This window comes from Pithys albifrons, chromosome 4 (assembly GCF_047495875.1).
Source record: "Pithys albifrons albifrons isolate INPA30051 chromosome 4, PitAlb_v1, whole genome shotgun sequence".
Taxonomy (NCBI): Eukaryota; Metazoa; Chordata; class Aves; order Passeriformes; family Thamnophilidae; genus Pithys; species Pithys albifrons.
The window spans coordinates 89212849-89231973 of record NC_092461.1 but is presented as its reverse complement, the minus strand read 5'-3'; the positions used below and the strand labels follow the sequence as shown (position 1 = coordinate 89231973).

Sequence of the window (19125 nt, the reverse complement as noted above, 5' to 3'; positions counted from 1 at the left end):
GACTCAGAGTAGCTCATGTCTGATATTTTCTCCCTGTGAAGCAACTCATACGCTATAATCAAATACCTATCTATCATTTGGTCATGAATTATGTAACTCTTCATGAACACTAAGCGTTCAATCACCACGTAGGCAGCCAACTGCCAAAACACAGTCGTCATGATCTTTGTTCTGTGGATGCCCAATCCCAGAGGCACCTATAATTTTCATGGAGGCCTGTACAGGCACACAAAGCTGTACTTCCAAGCATTCTCCAAAACATGTCTGTGCAGCATGGGGAAGCAGCTCATGCTTTTAGTTCTGCCAGGATCCATAAGAGTAAGCAATCCTCCACTCCTACTCACAGAGTGGCAGACTCTCCCAGAGCATGCTGGATATTTTGAGTGCTTTGGAAGCATAGCATTGCATACAAAACAAAATAAACCAAACTTACCAAGGAGTACAATGAATTGATCTGCATTCACTGATTTATTTTTTTTTAAAAGACTTCCAAGAAAGACCTTTTATGACTGCTAATATTACATTAAACATAACCACAGTGTTCTGTTCAATGTCTTAAGCAGTTCCCTAATCTAACAGCTGACTGTTTTGAAGCCATTTTCAAGCGAGAGCATTGTGACTCAAACTATGTAAGCATTGCACCCGTTTTGCACATGAGAAAACTTGAACAAAAAGCAAGACCAGTGTATCTTTTGCTCAGTGAAAAACTGGGTTATTCTGAATTCCTAGAGTAGCACTCATTCCTGGAGACCATCTTCACTTTTTACAGTGCAGCATGGAAATAACAATATGGGAAAAAAACCCCAATATGATGACATAACTTTCAACATCATCACAAACCCAATAATGAGCCAACTGCTCCTCTTCTCTCTGAAGAGCTTTTTGCCTTATGACTGGTTTAGTATCCACAGAAAACTACTATGCACACTGAGAGATGCCATGGACTCTGCAGCTATTGGAATAATGGGAGTGTTGAGCCATAGATATTATACTCTTTGGACATAAATAATTCATCATAATAGTATCATAATGTTTATATGACAAGAGTTCCTAAATGACGAACATTTAGTTCAAACTGAAATTATCACTACCAAGTGATGCTGCTCCAAAACAGATGAAGCACTGAGAGGGACAGCTGCAGAACTGATCTCAGGCAAGTTTTATGCAGGTATGGGCCCTTCCCCTGTACCACTTGTCAAAGTACTCAGGCTCAGTTCAACTCAGTATAGCAATGTAGCAACAGTTGGAAAACAAACCATATTCAAGACTTTTGGAAACTCAATGCATACAAGAATCAATCAAAAGATTTCTTGAGCTTGCTTTGACACTTGCAATATAGACAAGCTCACAGTGAGCAAATTTTTTTTCATCAAATAATCTCATCTTTAGGAAAACCCCTAAAATTATAGTCACAAACATGACATCACAATTCACTCTTCTATTGCATTAATTTTTCATTTGTAAAGTCTCAGATTTGCATGTGGACAACATAAACAGCTTCCACTGAAAATAATTTTCTATGACTAAACATCAACTGCAGGATTCCTGAGCTTGCTAGTAAGCTCACTTCTGTTCTGAGAATAGCAATAAGATCTATCAATATTTTAAATGTGATTTTAAAAAGAAAAGAAATTAACATTGTGGATAATGGTTTAACAGTCTCTGGATTTCCTGCTTTTTTTCCCCCAAAAATTTCAATTTTAACACAGTCCTTGAGAAAATGGATCAGAGAATGTTAAGAAATAGGCACAAAGCTCTTACTGAACAACACACAATGACATTTTTAAAAACCAGATTTGATGATTTGTATAAAAAATTAGAGGCTAAATGCATAAATTGGTACTTGAAGCGTGATCTAGCAAATTCAATCTACAAATTTACATCCAGATGCATATATCTCTTCATTGGCTTGTGTGCATTAAAGGCCTGCAGTTCAAAGGCAGCAAATTTTAAAAGTTAAAGACAAAAGTATAATCTAGACTGTTACACATAAGGTTTATAAGGAATATAGTTGTATTGTTAAATGCCTCCCTCAATGACAGAGGGAGCCTACAATAAAAAGAGGAATGAAAGTCTGAAGACCTGGTTTTCTGGCATTTCCATGTATCAATTTCTGTCATTATACAGAATCTGAAAGATGCAGAACAGAAGTGCTATCACCTTTCAATTACAGTATCATTCTTACTCATGTAGAAGCTAACTTGTTTTGCCTTCTACCTTCCACAGCCTCTCTTAGAACTGCAGCTTCTTCGAGCCCCCTTCTACCAGGGACCCCATAAATGCGAACAGCAGCTGCCAGAAAGTTCAATGAACACTAGTATTAAAGCATTATATTATAAAGAGCATTAACTTTAAATTAGAAGTCTGTCAATCTTAATTTCATACACTGGGAAACAGACTTCACTTTTACTGTCAGCCACATCCTAAAGGTACCACACAGCTCAATTCTTGGTAGGTTGTGGTGAAAGAGTTTCTGACTGTTCTGCAAAGTAGCTGGAGTTGGTGTCTGTCTCTTTGCCAGTGATGAGACTTATTCTATCTGCTCAAAGAAGCAAAAGGGCTGGCTTTCCCGTTACAAAGCAGTATTAGAACACAAAAGACAGACAAATATGTTTAAGTCAAAGAAAATCAATCTTGTATGACACTTTCATACTCCTATCATCCTAAAGGGTTCTGTGTTGTGTTGTAGATTCTCTGTGGGTGCAGCCAATGACCAATAAGTCATCAGTAACCGTGAACCAGCCACAGAACAAATCTCATTTTTGTAAGGGATGTTAGCCAGGGCACGGGAGTTGTCCTTCATTCCTCTAAAATTCTTCTCTAAAATCTTTAACTCTCTGATGTTCAGTAGCCAAAAATGGATTGAAAAGAAGAAAAGAAACTCCCTTTAAGTCTAATACAAATATACCATTATCACCTAGGTTTCTTATTACTAGTGTTTCTTCTTAAAAGGAAAATACAGTATCATCCTTTTAGCAACAGTATTATGCAAACAATATTTCAACACTTCTGTTGTATACCAATTCTAGGCTAGCCTGGCAATAATTAGGTGACAATCTCTTCTCGCTAGTACTAATATATTTGTATAGTGCCCTGTTTAGTGCAAGGGGTTTTCTACAGCGAAAAAATGAATGTATAGAAATGAGATATCATTAGTATACAACACACTGATGACTGTTTTCCTATTTTCCCAAGACAAGCAAGTTGAATAGTTTTAACCACAGCATGCTGCAATGAACAATTTATTTACCCAGATATAGTCTTGAACAAATATCATGAATACATACACAAACAGTTGTAATTTTGGGATGTTAGTGATTCTATCAGTGTTATAGCTCTCTGTGTTATGTCTGTCTATCTGTCTACTAAAAGCATTTGATTTTTTCATATCAAGTGGGACTATTGTAGTAAAAATCCAACAGTGTCTGGATTTAAGCTCTGAGTTGAATACGCATTTGCTTTCGTGAGAACTATGGTGAAATATGATCAGTTTTCTGACCTATTTTGAAATTGGTATTCTGCCAACTGGCATTTTGTTTGCACATCCAGATATTATCCACCATATGCTGACATGACATGATGATTGGTTCCAAAATGAAGTGAAATACTTGGCAAATAGAAATATATGGTACAAATAATATGCTGTCTCTAGTTAAGAAAGAAAGCAGTCATTTTCAGAAGACCGAGAGGTTTTAAAATAACTGGAGCGTACACACTGCACAGAGTTTGAATGAAAGCTCTCCAGGTTGTGATTTTTTAATGGGTATTAGGGTCTCAAAAAACTGAGACCAATTCCTTACAGAAGAGGATTCAAATCTGATGCAGGAGTACTAATAGCAGTAATTCAATGGAAGATTAATTTGCATCTCAGGGACAAATTGGCCCACATAGCTTCTTCCTCCTCTGGATTCCCCAACTCTTTCTTCTCACCATCTGTTCTTTTTTCCCACTGCTCTGACTTTTCTTCCCACCCAGTGATGTCTAAGTTATCTGCTTCTCTCAAGTTAAGATCACATTTCATTCAAGCTCAAGCCTAATTTTGTAGTATTTCTCCTAACCTCCTGCTATTGAACTCTTATTTTTCTCCTAACTTGATGCTCCCATTAAAATTCTGCCCTCTACTCCAAACTGTAGAATCTGTAAAAAAACCCAACCAACAAAAAAACCCCAGAAACTTTCTTCCTAAACAGGAAACACCTCAACTTTCTTCTTTTAGTTCCTGTTTCCAAAGCAATAGTTTTGTTTTGCATTCCGCCAGTGATTTTTTTGTGTGCTCTGTAATGTAGAGTCTGATAACATATGTCTAAGTTATTGATTGATCTCTGCTGTTCTATCTTTAATGCCAAACACTGTCTACCTTTTTGTAATGAAATCTAAGAATCTTTAAAGTACATTAATTTGCCACTGTATTTCCTATGGAATTTTGGTTTTCTGTTCTTGGGGGAATAGCAAGAGCAGAAGGACTTGATACAAATGTTAAAAAAATATTTCTCTATAAAAAGTTCAAGTGGATTTCAAAGTGAAGCATCTCAATAGCATGCACTTCTGATGTCTATTTACTGAATTGCAAGCTTTGCTTGTGAAACATGAATGCATAATGCTTAATGCATAGCTTTCAACCCTTGTGAAAACTTGAAGAGGATTAAGCCCATTTGAAAATCATGTTCTTCTTCAGAATAAATGATAACAAAATAAATTATAATAACATAACTTCTCATTTTCTTATTACAGTAATTTAAATGTGCACATATAGAAAAGAGAAGAATTTGTACGCAAAGGGAAGAATGACCTTACCTGCATGCAAGTATGCCAGATCAGGATTTTCAATGTCTGGGTGTAGTTCTTTCAAGTGGTTACGAAACTCCACAGGGATATTGGTTCCATAGTCACATTTAGGACAGTTATACATCTTTACTCCTTCATGCTTTCCTGTATGTAAGATGTGTTTACGGATATTTTCTGCACAGTTAGACCTAAAAAGCAATTAAAAAAAAAGAGAAAAAGTGGTATATTAATTTATTTCCTACTAATGGCTCAAATAAAATCTAATGCTCAGAAAATCAGTGCTCAGTAGTCATTTTTCATTATCTGCACAATTTTTGCATTCTCTTGCATGAATTAGTTCTTTGCACAAAGGTTCACAAAGCTGTTTCAGGTTAACTGAACATCACATCTCAATCAGAAGCATTACAAAAGGATGGATTTTTTACATTTGCGGAAGCCTTTAAACTTTCATTTTTCTCATGGTGGTCAGTGATGAAATTAGACGAAAGTCTTTAGCAAAACTGAAAAATACAAATGCCTATAACATTCCCAACAGAGCTCACATGAACCTTTTCTACATAGTTCCTAATTCCACAGAATTGCGGTGAATTATATTTGTATGTTCCACCAACTCTCATCTCACCTTTGAACTTTTCCTAGAAAAGTGAACCAAGTTGTTCCAGTTTATATCTTTGAAAATATACACGGATTCTGATTTACATCTTTAAACACAGTTTCTTGAAAGCAATGGAGCTTTCACACATAAAAGTCAGCTTACATATACAATTAGTTTAATGCATTTCAAGAAATATTTCTAATGGTATTTATGAAATAAAAGTGACTAGAAAAAGATTTCACATTTCTTTTATTCACAGAGATCCATATGGCAGTAATTTTTAATTTCCAGTCTTTAAAATTTTGCAGTCTCATTACAAAATTACTTTGCATTAGACTTTCCTACTTATTCAAACTTTGTGATGAATCTTATATAAAATATAGTGCAGCTTAATTTATTTCAATCAGAAATAGCCATTATATTTATTCTTGAATCAAAAGAACAGCCTGTATATATGGGCCATTGTTGTGGGGGTTTAGTTATTTTTTAGACTTTCTAAGTACCACACACTATTATTATTGCCAAACTGAAAACAGTAATTCAGCTTAACTAAAAAAAGTACAGACACTCACATGAACTACATAAATGCACAATACTTCGCAAATATTCAAACAAGACAACTGTACTGTTTTGGGCAACTGATTGTTTATCTGTCACTGCTAGGAATACCACAGTAAGAGGCACTTAAAATAAGTGCCCCCAAAATAAACTGGAAGTAGCAGCTTGAAGTTCTGCTGGAGTGCTTGTCTCTTGGAAATGGTCACAGTAAAGTTGGTATCTGCCTTACGGTGCTGCCAAAGCTCACCCTCTGTCATGTCCATCTGCTATATAGTGGTGTAATGATCAGACTCCTGAGACTGTCAGAGAAGACACTTATCACTGAAAAATACAGAAAGTATTGGTCCTCAGCACCTTTCAGGATTCAGCCCTAAAAAAATCTACAATGTTCATAAATACTGTTAAAAAACCCCACATATTTAAAAAAAAGAAGAGCGTACGCTGCAATGAAAGCAGAAGACAACCTGGTAACCTTCCATCATGGGTTACACTTTAAAGGGCAGTAGATTAAAGCAGAGCGTATGAATCTGAAATAAAATATCCACGTTCTTTTAGCTCAGCTCTCATACTATGTTAAGGGAGGATATAAAACATTTTACTTTGAAATATTTCTGTGAAATATATAAAGGATCTGTGGAAACCTATGTAAGAGTTGTGAAGAAAATCCAGCCTGCTCAAGTCATAAAAGGCCCGTTCTATCTCCTTTGATTTGGAATTTGCTTTAACCACTTTTAACAGAGCAATTCCAAATTCTCATTTATTCAGTCATCAGTAAAAATCTGTGACTAAACACACCAACATATTGATATTAAAATTTTAAAACCATACTTTCCCATGCAGTGAGGTCAGAAAGGCTTAATCAGAAATGAGGAATATGAGATCAGAAGGCATTACAAATGGCCCCTTGTATTAGGTTGCAAAGCAGCAATTGTAATCATAAAGTAAACCATGAAGGTAAAACCTGGCAAATCTACGCACTTTTGAAGCCAAGTAATACCTTTAAATATGACATGACAAAAGTACTGCATATAAAATGTTTTTTAATTATTCAGTGTGCTTTGAATGTCTTTTATTAGAAGTCTTCTCGAGACCATGTGGTGTACAAGTATGTTATTATATGTCTGACACAAAACACCTCCAACCAACACTCTGTGTAAGTGTGTAGTTACATCACTCCATCTCATAAGAGTAAACACACAAGTCTGTGATTTTAAACAGCACTGTATTTTTATTAAAACTATGCACAATAAGCATCTAACTAAAACTTTTAGTGTTGCAATAGTGATGATAGTTAAGCATTTGACAGTCGTTGTATTATAAGATTTAATTCCAGGTGTCCATAAACTTTGAAATACAAATTTCCTTTGTTCTGAAATTTGGAAGTTAGAGTGCAGCCCAAAAGAAATCATTTGAGGAAAGCATTTCTGTTTTTTGAGCTCCAGTCTGAATCACAGCCACAAACAAATAAATGCAGCCTATATTTCAGTAAGGCTAAACCAGAGGTTTTTCAGCTAAATTACTATTATCATTGTTTAATGTAAGCACACTTTCATCCTCATGATGCATTTTGAAAAACAAATGTATATATTTCTGTCAATTTGGCCATGCTCTGCAATAACAGGAAAGGAACTCATTAGAGAGACTTAATTAGTCTAAAGCTATAGTTGATGGGTTTATATCAATTCTGATGCAGAGAATCACAACAAAAAGGTTTTTTTTATTTCACATCTTGCAGTAAGTCCTCTTATTAGATGTGAAAAAAGTTTTGAGACTCAATGCAAATTCCACAATTCTATTATTAAAGGGAAGAGGGAGACCTGCATAGTTTTCTGTGTCCTGTCAGTGCTATACATGGTGAAAGAGAAGATGGAACATGGTACACTGCAGATGAATAGGAAATACAAGGAGCTGAAAAGCTCAGCCCATACTTTCTGTGCAACAGGCCTGTATGACCTACTCCATCAAAGACTGAAATACTGGGAAGGGCATAAGGCCTACTTTCCCCTGCACACACCCGGGAGAACTCCCATATTTCTGTAAAGAATAACACTGTGAAACATGGGAGACAGATGGCAAGCTACTCTTGAGGTTGCTGTATATTCAAATAAAACCTGAAAATTACTTATTGATTGCAAAATGGTACATAAGTCACAGAATCACAAAATGGTTAAGATTCTGTGGGACCTCTGGAGATGTCCAGTCCAACTCCTCTGCTCAGCAAGGATCACCCAGGGCCAGTTGCCCAGGACCATTTTCAGTCAGCTTCTGAATGACTCCATGGACATCTTCCAGCCTCCCTGGGCTACCTGTGCCAGTGCTCAGTCACCCTCACTGTAGAGTAGTGTTTCCTGGTGTTCAGAGGGAGCCTCCCATCTTTCTATTTGTGCCCAGTGCCTCTTGCCCTGTCCCTGGGCACACTGAAAAAGAGCCTGGCTTCCTCTTCTTTACACCCTACCTTTAGATATTTGCGTACATTGATGACATGCCCTGAGTCTTTTCTCCAGGCTGACTAGTCCCAGCTCTTTCAGTCCCTCCTTATTTGAGATGCTCCAATGTCTTCATCATCTAGTGCCCCTTTGCTGGACTCTCTCCAAGATGTTCAGGTCTCCCTTGTACTAGGCAAGCCCAAAACCGGACCAGCAGTCCAGGTGTGGCCTCCCCGGTGTTGATCAGAGGGGAAGGATCACCTCCTCTGGCCGCAATCCTCAGAAAGCAGCCACAGGTATTATAAGAGTGAATAATATTCAGCTTTCAGCTGACAATTCCAGTGGCACTAGCACAATGAGGCTCAAAGCTTCTCCACAACAGGGCCTAGAGCAAGCTGCCCTACTCCAAGGATGAGAACAAAATAATTTATTCAAGGTTTCAGTAGTGAGTATGCTTACACAGATATCATCCATGGAGTATCAAGGAAGCCCAATGCCACATGCCACAATGCAATCCATCCACAGCATTGCCTACTTTTTAGCAGCATCAGCCCACTCTTCCGGGAGAGTGGAATAAAGCAGAAGTTTAGGAGTTGCATAAAATGGCCAGACACTTTCTCAACATGAGAAACTGTTGCCATAGTTTGTCTTTCCTATCCTTATGTATATATGAATCAGTTCTTTTACCAAAAAATAGGGCACTGTGCCAAGAGCAAGAAACAAGAGTGCCTGGTCTACAGAACACTGGGAAAATCATGTTTTTCATGAATGGGACAAAAGTTCTCACAACTGCCTTCCTCCCAAACCCAGAAAATACAATTGTACCTTAAGCCCCTAAAATAGTATCACTGCCCTGTGAAGACATTTTCTCAGTTACATTGGCAAGATATAGTGTGCCACTGACCAGATTCCTCAGCAAAACTAGGTCTAGCCATTATAAACAGCAGTACAGTTCAGGGTTCTGGGATGGCAGAGCACAGATGTGCACTTTGCAGGAGGCAGAGGTGGGAGCTCAAAGTCAGCAGCAGGAAAACATGGGTGGAATGATAAGTCTTGAAGCAAATCTGTGCCAGGTGGGGAATTGTCAGCCTGAAGGTCCCCACAGTAAGTGCTGTCTGTGGTTATTATTCCCCCATCATCTCTTCCTTCTCTCCCATCTTGCAGGGCTCAGCCAGCCAGACTCACCAGCAAGCAGCGCAAGCTGTACGAGGGTAGGGATTTGGGCATCCCTTCCCCAAGCAGAGGTGCCCCTCAGCCAGCAGCCTGGCTTAACCAGCCTATGCAAACAGCTGAGTGCAGTAGCCATCTGCAGAGCTGTGGCTGCCCATTACCACAGCTCTTTGCAGTCCTTGTCTTTTACATGGAATTTTGGATAAAAATAATGAAATAAGAGGAATTCACAAAACATATGTCAATTCTAAATTTGCCCGTGCAGAGTAGGAATGTTTCTATATGTTCTAAGTGTTCTCTCCATGAGATACATTAGCATTGTATTCAACAGCTAAATGAAATATAGCAGGAAGTAGCCCATTTTTATTATTTTTTTCCTATTTACTAATAAGAAACTGAAATTAGAACACTATTCCATTATGCAGTGCCTGACATTTTCAGAAAGATGCTTACTGCAAGACATGGAAATGGAAGGTTTCAGAGGTGCAAATGAGGCAAAATGTTAATTATCTAGCCCACTAAGTTTTAAAAATTTTAGCACCTTGTAGGGCTCTTATTTGCACAAAATAAACCTTTTTCAAAAGGTCTTCTCTAGGACATTAAGTACAAATATCCTCTTTCTGCAGAGAAATGCATGTAATGTAAAGGACTTATGGCAGCTCCATGGACATCACTATTTACAACATAAAAACGAACACAAAGATACAACTGACTGATTGAAAATATTTCTATTTTTCCCTTGTTCATCAGTACGAAACAAGCTCATACTCATATCAAGAGCACTTTGAAGGTCTTCTGCACAGTTTTATAACCTGCTACGCAACCTGCAAGAAGTACACAAAACTGCCAGAATTTTGGTTGAAAAATAGCAAAGTCTCTAGATACTTTCTTACAGAAATAAAAGAAGTTATGTATGATGAAACAAACTTCTCAATGAAGCAACATGTATCGTTGCAGATTCTTAACCTCAGTTATTCCCCGAAAGTTTGCAGGTGTTTCTTTCACAGAAAATATCATCTAATTTAGAAAACTGTCTTTAAATCAAAACTGCAATGATGTAATTACACTAAAAAAAGAGAGCCACAGATTTTTAGAAACACAGAGTCATGTGGAACATTTGGCTTGACCTCATGGTGAGCACGGGTCATAAAACGTTTTCCCAGGGATTCTTTCCTCAAACCATAACTCTTTCTGGTACTAAAGCATGGTTTTCAGAGACACATTGAAATCTGATGGAAAGCAACAGGGAATCCTTTGAAATGACATGCAAATTACAGTTCATCACTCTCACTTTTACAAACTGTTGTATGTCTCATCCTCCTGCATCCAGCTAACAGTGTTACATGTCTAACACACCTTGCTCAGCTGTAGAATCACCTGATATCTGGACCTTTAGCAGACAAGCTACAGAGACCCAGCTCCTTATAATTCACTTTCAAGAATCATCAGATTCTTCCTAAACTCTTTTCAGTTGTAAAAATTTCTTGTAAGAAATTTCTTCTTCAGTTGTAAGAATTTCACACCAGTGCTGAATACATGACTTTCCCCATGCTCAGCATCCTCCAGTTGTGGTCACGAGCTCTGGAGCTCCTGGATCCTCCTCAAAGCATCAACTGCTCGAGTACATTCATTTAAATGCAGGGACCTTTCAGGTTGTTTTCAGCATTACTGCTTTCCAAAATACAACCCTTCTAGCCTGCCTTTGTTTCTTGCTGTCATTAAACTGCATGAAAACTAGCATTCAGTAGGATGGTGGCAAACAATCTAATAGGCAATATTTTCTTGACAGGAAAGAAACAAATACCTCAATCTGTAATAATTACATTATACAAACAGGCTTATTCAATCAAAACCTTCACAATGACAGTCACTCTGCCCAACTTCTACTAAGAAAAAACCCAGACAAACAAACCAAACAAAAATTTTACCCATCGTATTCAACATTTAGCTGTATTTCTGGTTTTAAAATAAAATAAACATCGCCAGTTAATGCAAGCTAGCTACCTTATAATACATAATCTGCACATACCACTGGCACTCAGTTCAGACTGCAAGTTTGAAAATTAAAGTAGCAGCTTACCTCTTCAGTGCTACAGGTCAATAAAGTATTGCACAAGAAATGGATAAAAAATAGCAAAATATCATAGCAAAAAATACATTCTGTAATGTGTTGGAACTAACATTATAAAACTGCAATAATTACTATACATTAAAACATACGTATAACACATATATGTGCATGTATGAACAAGAAATGTATATTTTCTCAGCCTTCTGACTACTAAAATGCACCTAGGTTACCTTTTTCATGCTCTTCTCCTTTCAAAGTAGAAGTTCTACATTTTATTTAAGTTTTAAATGACTGGGGGACAATCACATGGATGCAAGTGCTAACCCTCTGCAACTGACCTCAATTACCAAATGAGTTACGATACTATTGCCAGAATTAGCAGCATATGGGTCCATGGGAACTCAGGAGGTCAACTATGGCATAGCCGGTGCTGGCTCAGATCTGCTTGTGTCACATCTCCCTATGCCGCTCCCAAGGACCTGTGGTGGACAGTGGCAACAAGCTGCTGGGGAAAAGCAACGCCTTTACCACCAAAGCTGTTTCTGCAGTGAACATTTACTCTCAGGTGATGCTTTTCAACTACACCAAGATAAGATGACTGAAGCACACACCCACAGTGCCATAAAAATGCATGTCCAGCAACCTGGTGGCCACATGTATTGCCATGTTTTCATGTACTGCCATGTACTGCATGTATTGCCACTCAGAAAATATGAGGTAGCCCATAAAAGAGAGCACACTACATTTACATGCTTTAATGAGATTTTTTAATACAGTCAGTTTCACAAAGAAAATAGTAAAAATGTATTTGGGATTTATTCTGATAGTGTTATAGCAACACCCAGGGATAATAATGGTAATGTTTTCTGCTTTTCTACATTTTTAGCTTTGCATTTTTTTTCTGTAATGATCTATTTGTTATGACATACAGTATGTGTGACAGATGTCCAATGCTGGCTGCTAAAAAGTAGCAGAGCCCTGTAGGGAAGCAGCAAAAACTTGTGCGTCAGCACTGAAAATGATGGAAGATTGATAATTACTGCTTGTGTCTGAGCTCCATTCAGCAGACGAGAATGTCCAAATTGTAATTTGGCCACAGCTCTACCATTCCATTTACAATGTATTGGAATGAAAATTCCCAATTTCATATAATTGATCATTACAATTACATGTGATACAAGGAGTAGATTATGATAGCCAAAGCACATGCTTTTAAAGGCAAATTCAGGATAACTGGAAATTCTGAAGGGAAATAAGTGATGTACTGTAGTCTTGTTTACCTCTGAGGAATCTGTAAGCCACTTACAACCCTGCACAGGGAACAACAACCAAAGTATAAACCCAGTGCTGGCATCTAGATCTACTCATGAATTTTCAGAGTATTTTTCTCAAAACCAAACCAAATACAACCCCACCCTCCCTAAAAAGCAAACAAAAAAGCCTGAAATCAACGCCCAGAACAACAAGAACAACAGAAACAAGCAAACAAAAAATCCCCCGAAAAATCACTTTAGTTCACAATAGACTTCACAATTTGAAGAAAATTTGATTTTTGCAGGAAAAAATGCTCTCATTCTAAGGAATTAAGGTTTCCTGTCTTAAATGCTTCCATTAATTCTATTTTCTACAGGAAGAGAACAAAATAAAGAAAAGGCTTACAGACAGAAACCTGTAAATTATGTCTAAACTACTAAACTTGGGAGGAACAGGTGGAAAGGGTACAGAATAGCAGGGAAACTTGCCTTAGCTCTCCACCTGTGCTGTGGTCCTCACTGTCCCCAGAGGTGCTGTGCAGAGCTGAGCTGCTCAGCTTCTGAGTCTGCCCCAGTAGCTCTTTAGAGAGAGCCTCAGTTTCTCCTTTTACTGAGCAGAGAAAAAATCCCCAGTAAAAGAAAAAAACCCCAATTTTTCATAGGACTGATCTGCCACTGAAAATTCACTGTACCATTAGCTAAAACTCTTGGCTTCCACCTTGCTGCAGGCAGAGTGGGCTCTGTAATGGCCTGGCTCAAGGGTCCTCTGGATCTGCATGCCTGCAGCGTGAGGGACGCAGAGGTCTGCTGTGCACAGTGCACTGCTGCACTGTGTCAGCCAAGGTTTAAGTGGCAGAAATAGCAGGTGGAGTTCATCTATTTCACAGTAACTGAGAATAATCACTCCATTGTTCATGGGCTTCCTCCCTCCCCCTTTCCTTTCTTCTTGGAGCAGATGGCATAAAAGAGAAGTTGGTCTGAGAAACAGCATCTCTGCAGTGGTGTAAGGATGGAGACCAGGCTTTAAGTATCATAGGCCCTGATTTAACAAGGTACTTACGCATTTGTGCGGCTTAAGTACAAGCAGCCCCCACTGACTTCGAAAGAATGACTCACAAGGTTAAATTTATATACATGATCAAATACCTTGCTGAAATGAGGCCATGGAAAACATCCATTTTTTAAAAAAGCTAGGATGAATTTAATTGAAGACACGCATTTCCTTTCAACATCAATTTTTTTCCCTATTGTACTTCTTTTAATGACCACATAAAGTAACGGAACAATTCTGTAGAGTTTGTTTGTATATCCTCAGAACACATAAAGTATTTTCACAGATACAGAAGTGCAGATGGAGCCTAGGAAAGGGTGTGGAATCTATTGACTGCACAAGATGAAACTGGACTCCTAATGTTGCTGGAGTCAGAAATGATAGCAGCAGACCCTAAAGGCTGCCTGTCAATCTCAGATGCAGATGGTACTTCTTCCAACTGGCCTTCATGTCAGTTCCTTCAACCATTTTAGTGACAACACAGTTCCCTAGAGGGTAGATCCTGTTGCTTTGCAGCCTGGATTCATACCCAGGGCACTGTGGTCTCCACGATCTCTGCTCAAAGTAGTTTTTCTAAATGCTAATAACACTGCCTCTTCTTGCCCTATCCCAGCCCCAACACTCCATGCAAAAAGAGATGGTAGTTTTCTTTCTCAATTCAAATGTTCTAATTTATCAAAGGAATCAGCAATAATTGCCTGAAAGATTCACTTTTGTTATGCATGCCATAAGTATATATCATATCCCTGCTAATAAAATTTATAGATATAACTGTAATTAGCAGCATGATTAATAACAATAACACTGCCATCATAAAGAGCAGTTTAAGGAGCCAGGCCTGTTCAATCAAAACACATACACATACAACCACACATTACATTTCCCACCTTCACACAATGCATGCAAGTGACTAAGAGAATGCAACAATGCTGTGAAAACCTGTGACACCGAAAATGATTCAGGGATTAGTGGACCTTTGGTTTAATGTGAGCTTCCAGTGTGATGCTTCCAGCGTGACACCAAGCAGAGAGGTCTCCCATGTCAACTTTAGATGAGCAAGGAAGTAGCAAGCAAATGTAATGTTCTTTTTATGACACAGGAGAAACTAAATCTGTATTTAAACAAACAGCCACAAAGTGATTATAAATAGAAATAGAAATTAAATGGGGGAAAAAGTACAAAACACTTAAGAAAAACCCCTTCTGTTTTGCTTATTGCAATTGAACTTAGGGCTTGAGGAACTTAACACAGAAAGGTGTGATTAAGAGACAACTTAGAGAAAACTTATACAAACTTTCACACAAGAGAAGCAGGTTCTTCAGCTATAGATGTTTTCAGATCGAACCTGAATGTGTTTCTAGATGACAAAATTCAGTCAGATGCAAGAGGCTCAGGACAGAGTAAACTCGAAAAAAAACATCTACGCAGTTTGTTTTATGTAGAAGGTCAGACTGGCTGAGCTTAAGGCTTTTTCTGGGCTCAGAGTCTACAAGAAGTACAGTTCAAGTCTGAAAAATGTCATTGTGAGGTCAGCCATTTATTGTGCTTCCATGATGTCATGGAAATTTGTTCAGTCTGCAAATTAAAATATATTCTTCCTGGCTGTCAATACTGCAAAACCATCTTAGATTCTGAATGTCAAATTTGGGTCTTTATCTGTAAGGTATGATAGATTATCTGATCTAAGATGTGTGTTGAAAGTATATATCAGAGAAACATCACTCTCTTCAGATTATGTCCTCATAATGCCATTGTCTGCACAATTACAAGTAAATGCAGCATTTGGCTCTGTGCTTTGAGCTTACTTCACAGGCATCACTCACCTTGAGAGAACTGGTTTTAAGAGTAGGGAACAAGCAAAACTTGATTTTTGTTCCTTCAAGAGTACATTTGCCTGTAAGGATGCTCTGCTGCTCAGTATGAAATTACAGTTCTCATGTAGTTAGACTTTCACTGGAGACATACCCAGCAAGATCAGTGTGCTGTGTACTTCACCAACAGATACTGAAGTGGATTGAAAGCTCTAAAGTATGTATTTAACTTACCTAGCACACCTATATGCAGAGTAAAACATACAAGGCAGTTTCTAGTACTTCTATTTCAGACTATTCAAAATTGCAGATAAACTGTCTTGTAAAAGTCTTAGCTTAGCAATGGACCACGCAGAACAGATACATTATTACTGTTCTTTCAACTATACACAACTATGTCTAAATATTAGACACATGATTTTAACTAGATGAGAAATCAGGGCTACACTGCAAATCTATTGATTGAGAGGAATAAGAACTGCCTGAATGGCATTACTTCAAAAGGCTGATCTAGCACCCAAGAAGAAAAAAATTTAAAACACCAGGGAAAAAGCCTTCTGGATGTCCATGAAATTCTGTCAAATTGAGGAACTTTCATAGACCAATGCCAAAATAATATCCTATGATCAAAGGTTCTATCTTAAAGAAAAAACCCACAACCACATAAAAATAAACCCCACCACATTACATGAAAATAAACTCTTTCATTTAGTATAGTGTTATGGACTTGTCTTTTTTCCCACAGAGGGTTAATGTAAAAAGAGCAGAAAAATGGTAAAATAGGAAACTTGTTCTTTGGCTTTGTCTTTCACATTCCCACATCATACTACAGGAGAAACTAATGAACTTGTTCATCTTTGAAAGCCCTTTTGCATGCTTCTCCCTTCACCCTTAACACTGATCCTCACAGACCTTCCCTTATGTGTGTGCCAATTTTGCTGGTATAAAATGTGCACTTTTATTAGTTGTGTTCTGATGATTTCTACTGAGAGATACTTAAAGCTTATACAAGTCAAAAACTATTTTATCACTTCTGAAGAAAACTAATAGGGCAGAGCCACTGAATGATAAGACAGACCACTGAATTTATTTAATAATGCATGTCCATTTCACAAAAATGGCCTGTGCAATCCTTTTAAAAATAATAACCTGTTCATTTCAGACCTTGCACAATGCTTCTCTTTGTTCCTTGTAAGTCTCTCAAATGTCTTATTTTAAAGGAATATATAGTACTCCCGGAAGACATTTTCCCATTTCTATTCTCTTCAACTCCTGTGAGCCCTTGTTCTGTGTGATAAGGCAATCTCCTTCGGGATCTGAGCTGTGTAGTTTTGCACCACGAGTGACAAGGACTCAACTTGAATAACTGCTGTGCGCAGGTTGTAATTATGTCAGCTGGAGTGTTGAACAAGGGGACTGATTAATGTGAGCCCCAGCCCAGGCACAGTCCCTATCAAAACCTTCGTGCAGGCCAGCAGTGGGGATGGGTTAAAGCAGAAAGACAAAACATGCTGTATCGTCCATGATAGATGAATTGCTCCAACAGTCTTCAGGCAGATGTTCCAGGACAGTATAATATACAATTACTCTGCCTTATCACCTTCCCAGGGACAATAAAGCTTCCTCCTTCTATAGCTCATGTGAGTGAAGGCAAAATTAGTTTTACTTTTACAACACTGACTCACTTATCATGTTGCCTTGATTGTGCTTTTACAGCTAAAGAAAACATATATTCCACTCTTAAACTAAAAAAATCCAACCAACCAATCAAAAAAAAAAACAAAAACCACTACCAAAAACCCTCTGCATTCTTCACTTTTTAAACAAAACCAAACAATTCCTTTGAATCTATTTTGCCTCATAGTAACATAGTCTGTAAAGGGCTAATTCAGTTCACGATTCTATGGAACGTAACTAACTTTAGAACAACTGTACCTATTAATAAGCTTAATGTTATATATATGTACATGAAAGCACATTAGTGAATCAAGTCAGAATGCATAGATAATAAAAAATACATAGGTTTGATACAAAAGATGCCTATGTGATTAACATGCCTTTAGTGAATATTTTAACTTAGCACTCATTCTAAAAACGCCACACTACTCTTGTAGAACAATTCTTTGAGAAGTCATTAATTCACATACCTCTTTAAAGGCCACAAGAATTTACTGGGTAACTATTATAAATAATCCGAGTATTTTCTAAGAAGTAAACAGATTAAGTAAATAAGAGAAATTTAGGAAGACAACTATATATTTGTATTTGTTTCCTTTTTGTTATCAGATTGATACAGTAGTTATATGTATCAGGGCTATTTCCAAGAGTTTACAGAACAGCAGTTTACTAACATGAGGTGAATAGCAAGAGAAGAATATAGATCATAATATCTTGAAATCCTTCCTTTCCAGATACTGGATGGTTATAGATAAAGAAACTGTGCTTTAAAGAAGAGAATCTAAATAGTTCTACTTGTGGTCCAAGATGCATTGCTTTCAGTACTACCCCTTCTTCAGCTATATAACAATGACATGATCTCAAAAAGCAAAACAAAAATAATGCACCCAGAAATGCATATAGTGCGACACTTATTTGAAGGTCAGGTTGAAAAACAAAACCAGAACAAAACGGTCAAGGCTGATTCTAATGGCACTTCAGATTGCACTCATATTTGAAAAATTCTGTTTATATGCATTTAATTCTCACAAATGGTATTGGATTACTAGTCCATAAATGAGAGATGAGATTTTCTAACGAGACTCTGGGAATTAGGCACTGACATTGCACTTCAATGAATGCAGGCTCTCAGCTGTTACACCTTCTTTGAGGCTTTAGCCATTAAACAGTATCGCAGTCCTGGCAACACTAAGGTTTAACCACAACAGCAGAGGCTTTCCTATGCTCCCCTAGTGAAATGTAATTCTATGTTTATGAAGCAAAAAGTACCTCCAAGAAAGCTGGTATGTTGCTCCTGCACAGCACGTTGACCTTAGGGGGTGGCATGACACAATGATGTCACGCTACTCGCTACACAGAGAAACAATTAAAAAAATGCCTTGGCCTGAGAAAAATTACTATCTAATTATTGAGAAGGATATGATAATCAGAAAATAAGCAAAAAGAGTAGTGATAAGTTTAGGAGGCAAGCTATCAGCAAAACAGGGTAGAAATAAGCTTCTGTATAGATGCATTGTTGGGCACAGCAGTGAAAGAAGGCAACCTAGTCTGTCCTCCATAACCATTCAAATTCCTAATACAACCAGTGGGCATGAGAAAGAACTAATGTAGGTCTCAATATTTGCTTAAATTAGGCATCTACTTTGTCTAAAGAAAGTGTAGGTCACCAATATAATATATTGAGAGCTCTTCTCTGTAAAAGGAAATACTAATGCTCCTAACTTTCTG

At 37.6% G+C, this 19125-nt stretch overlaps 1 protein-coding gene across 1 annotated transcript in view; it reads right to left on the bottom strand.

Annotated features, from left to right (window-relative positions):
• ZNF407 (zinc finger protein 407) overlaps positions 1-19125 on the bottom strand; it is a 352657-nt gene that overhangs the window by 92131 nt on the left and 241401 nt on the right. The window contains exon 8 of the mRNA XM_071554926.1: positions 4795-4973. Within this exon, the coding sequence (XP_071411027.1) occupies positions 4795-4973 (179 nt within the window). The remainder of the gene's footprint in view (positions 1-4794; positions 4974-19125) is intronic.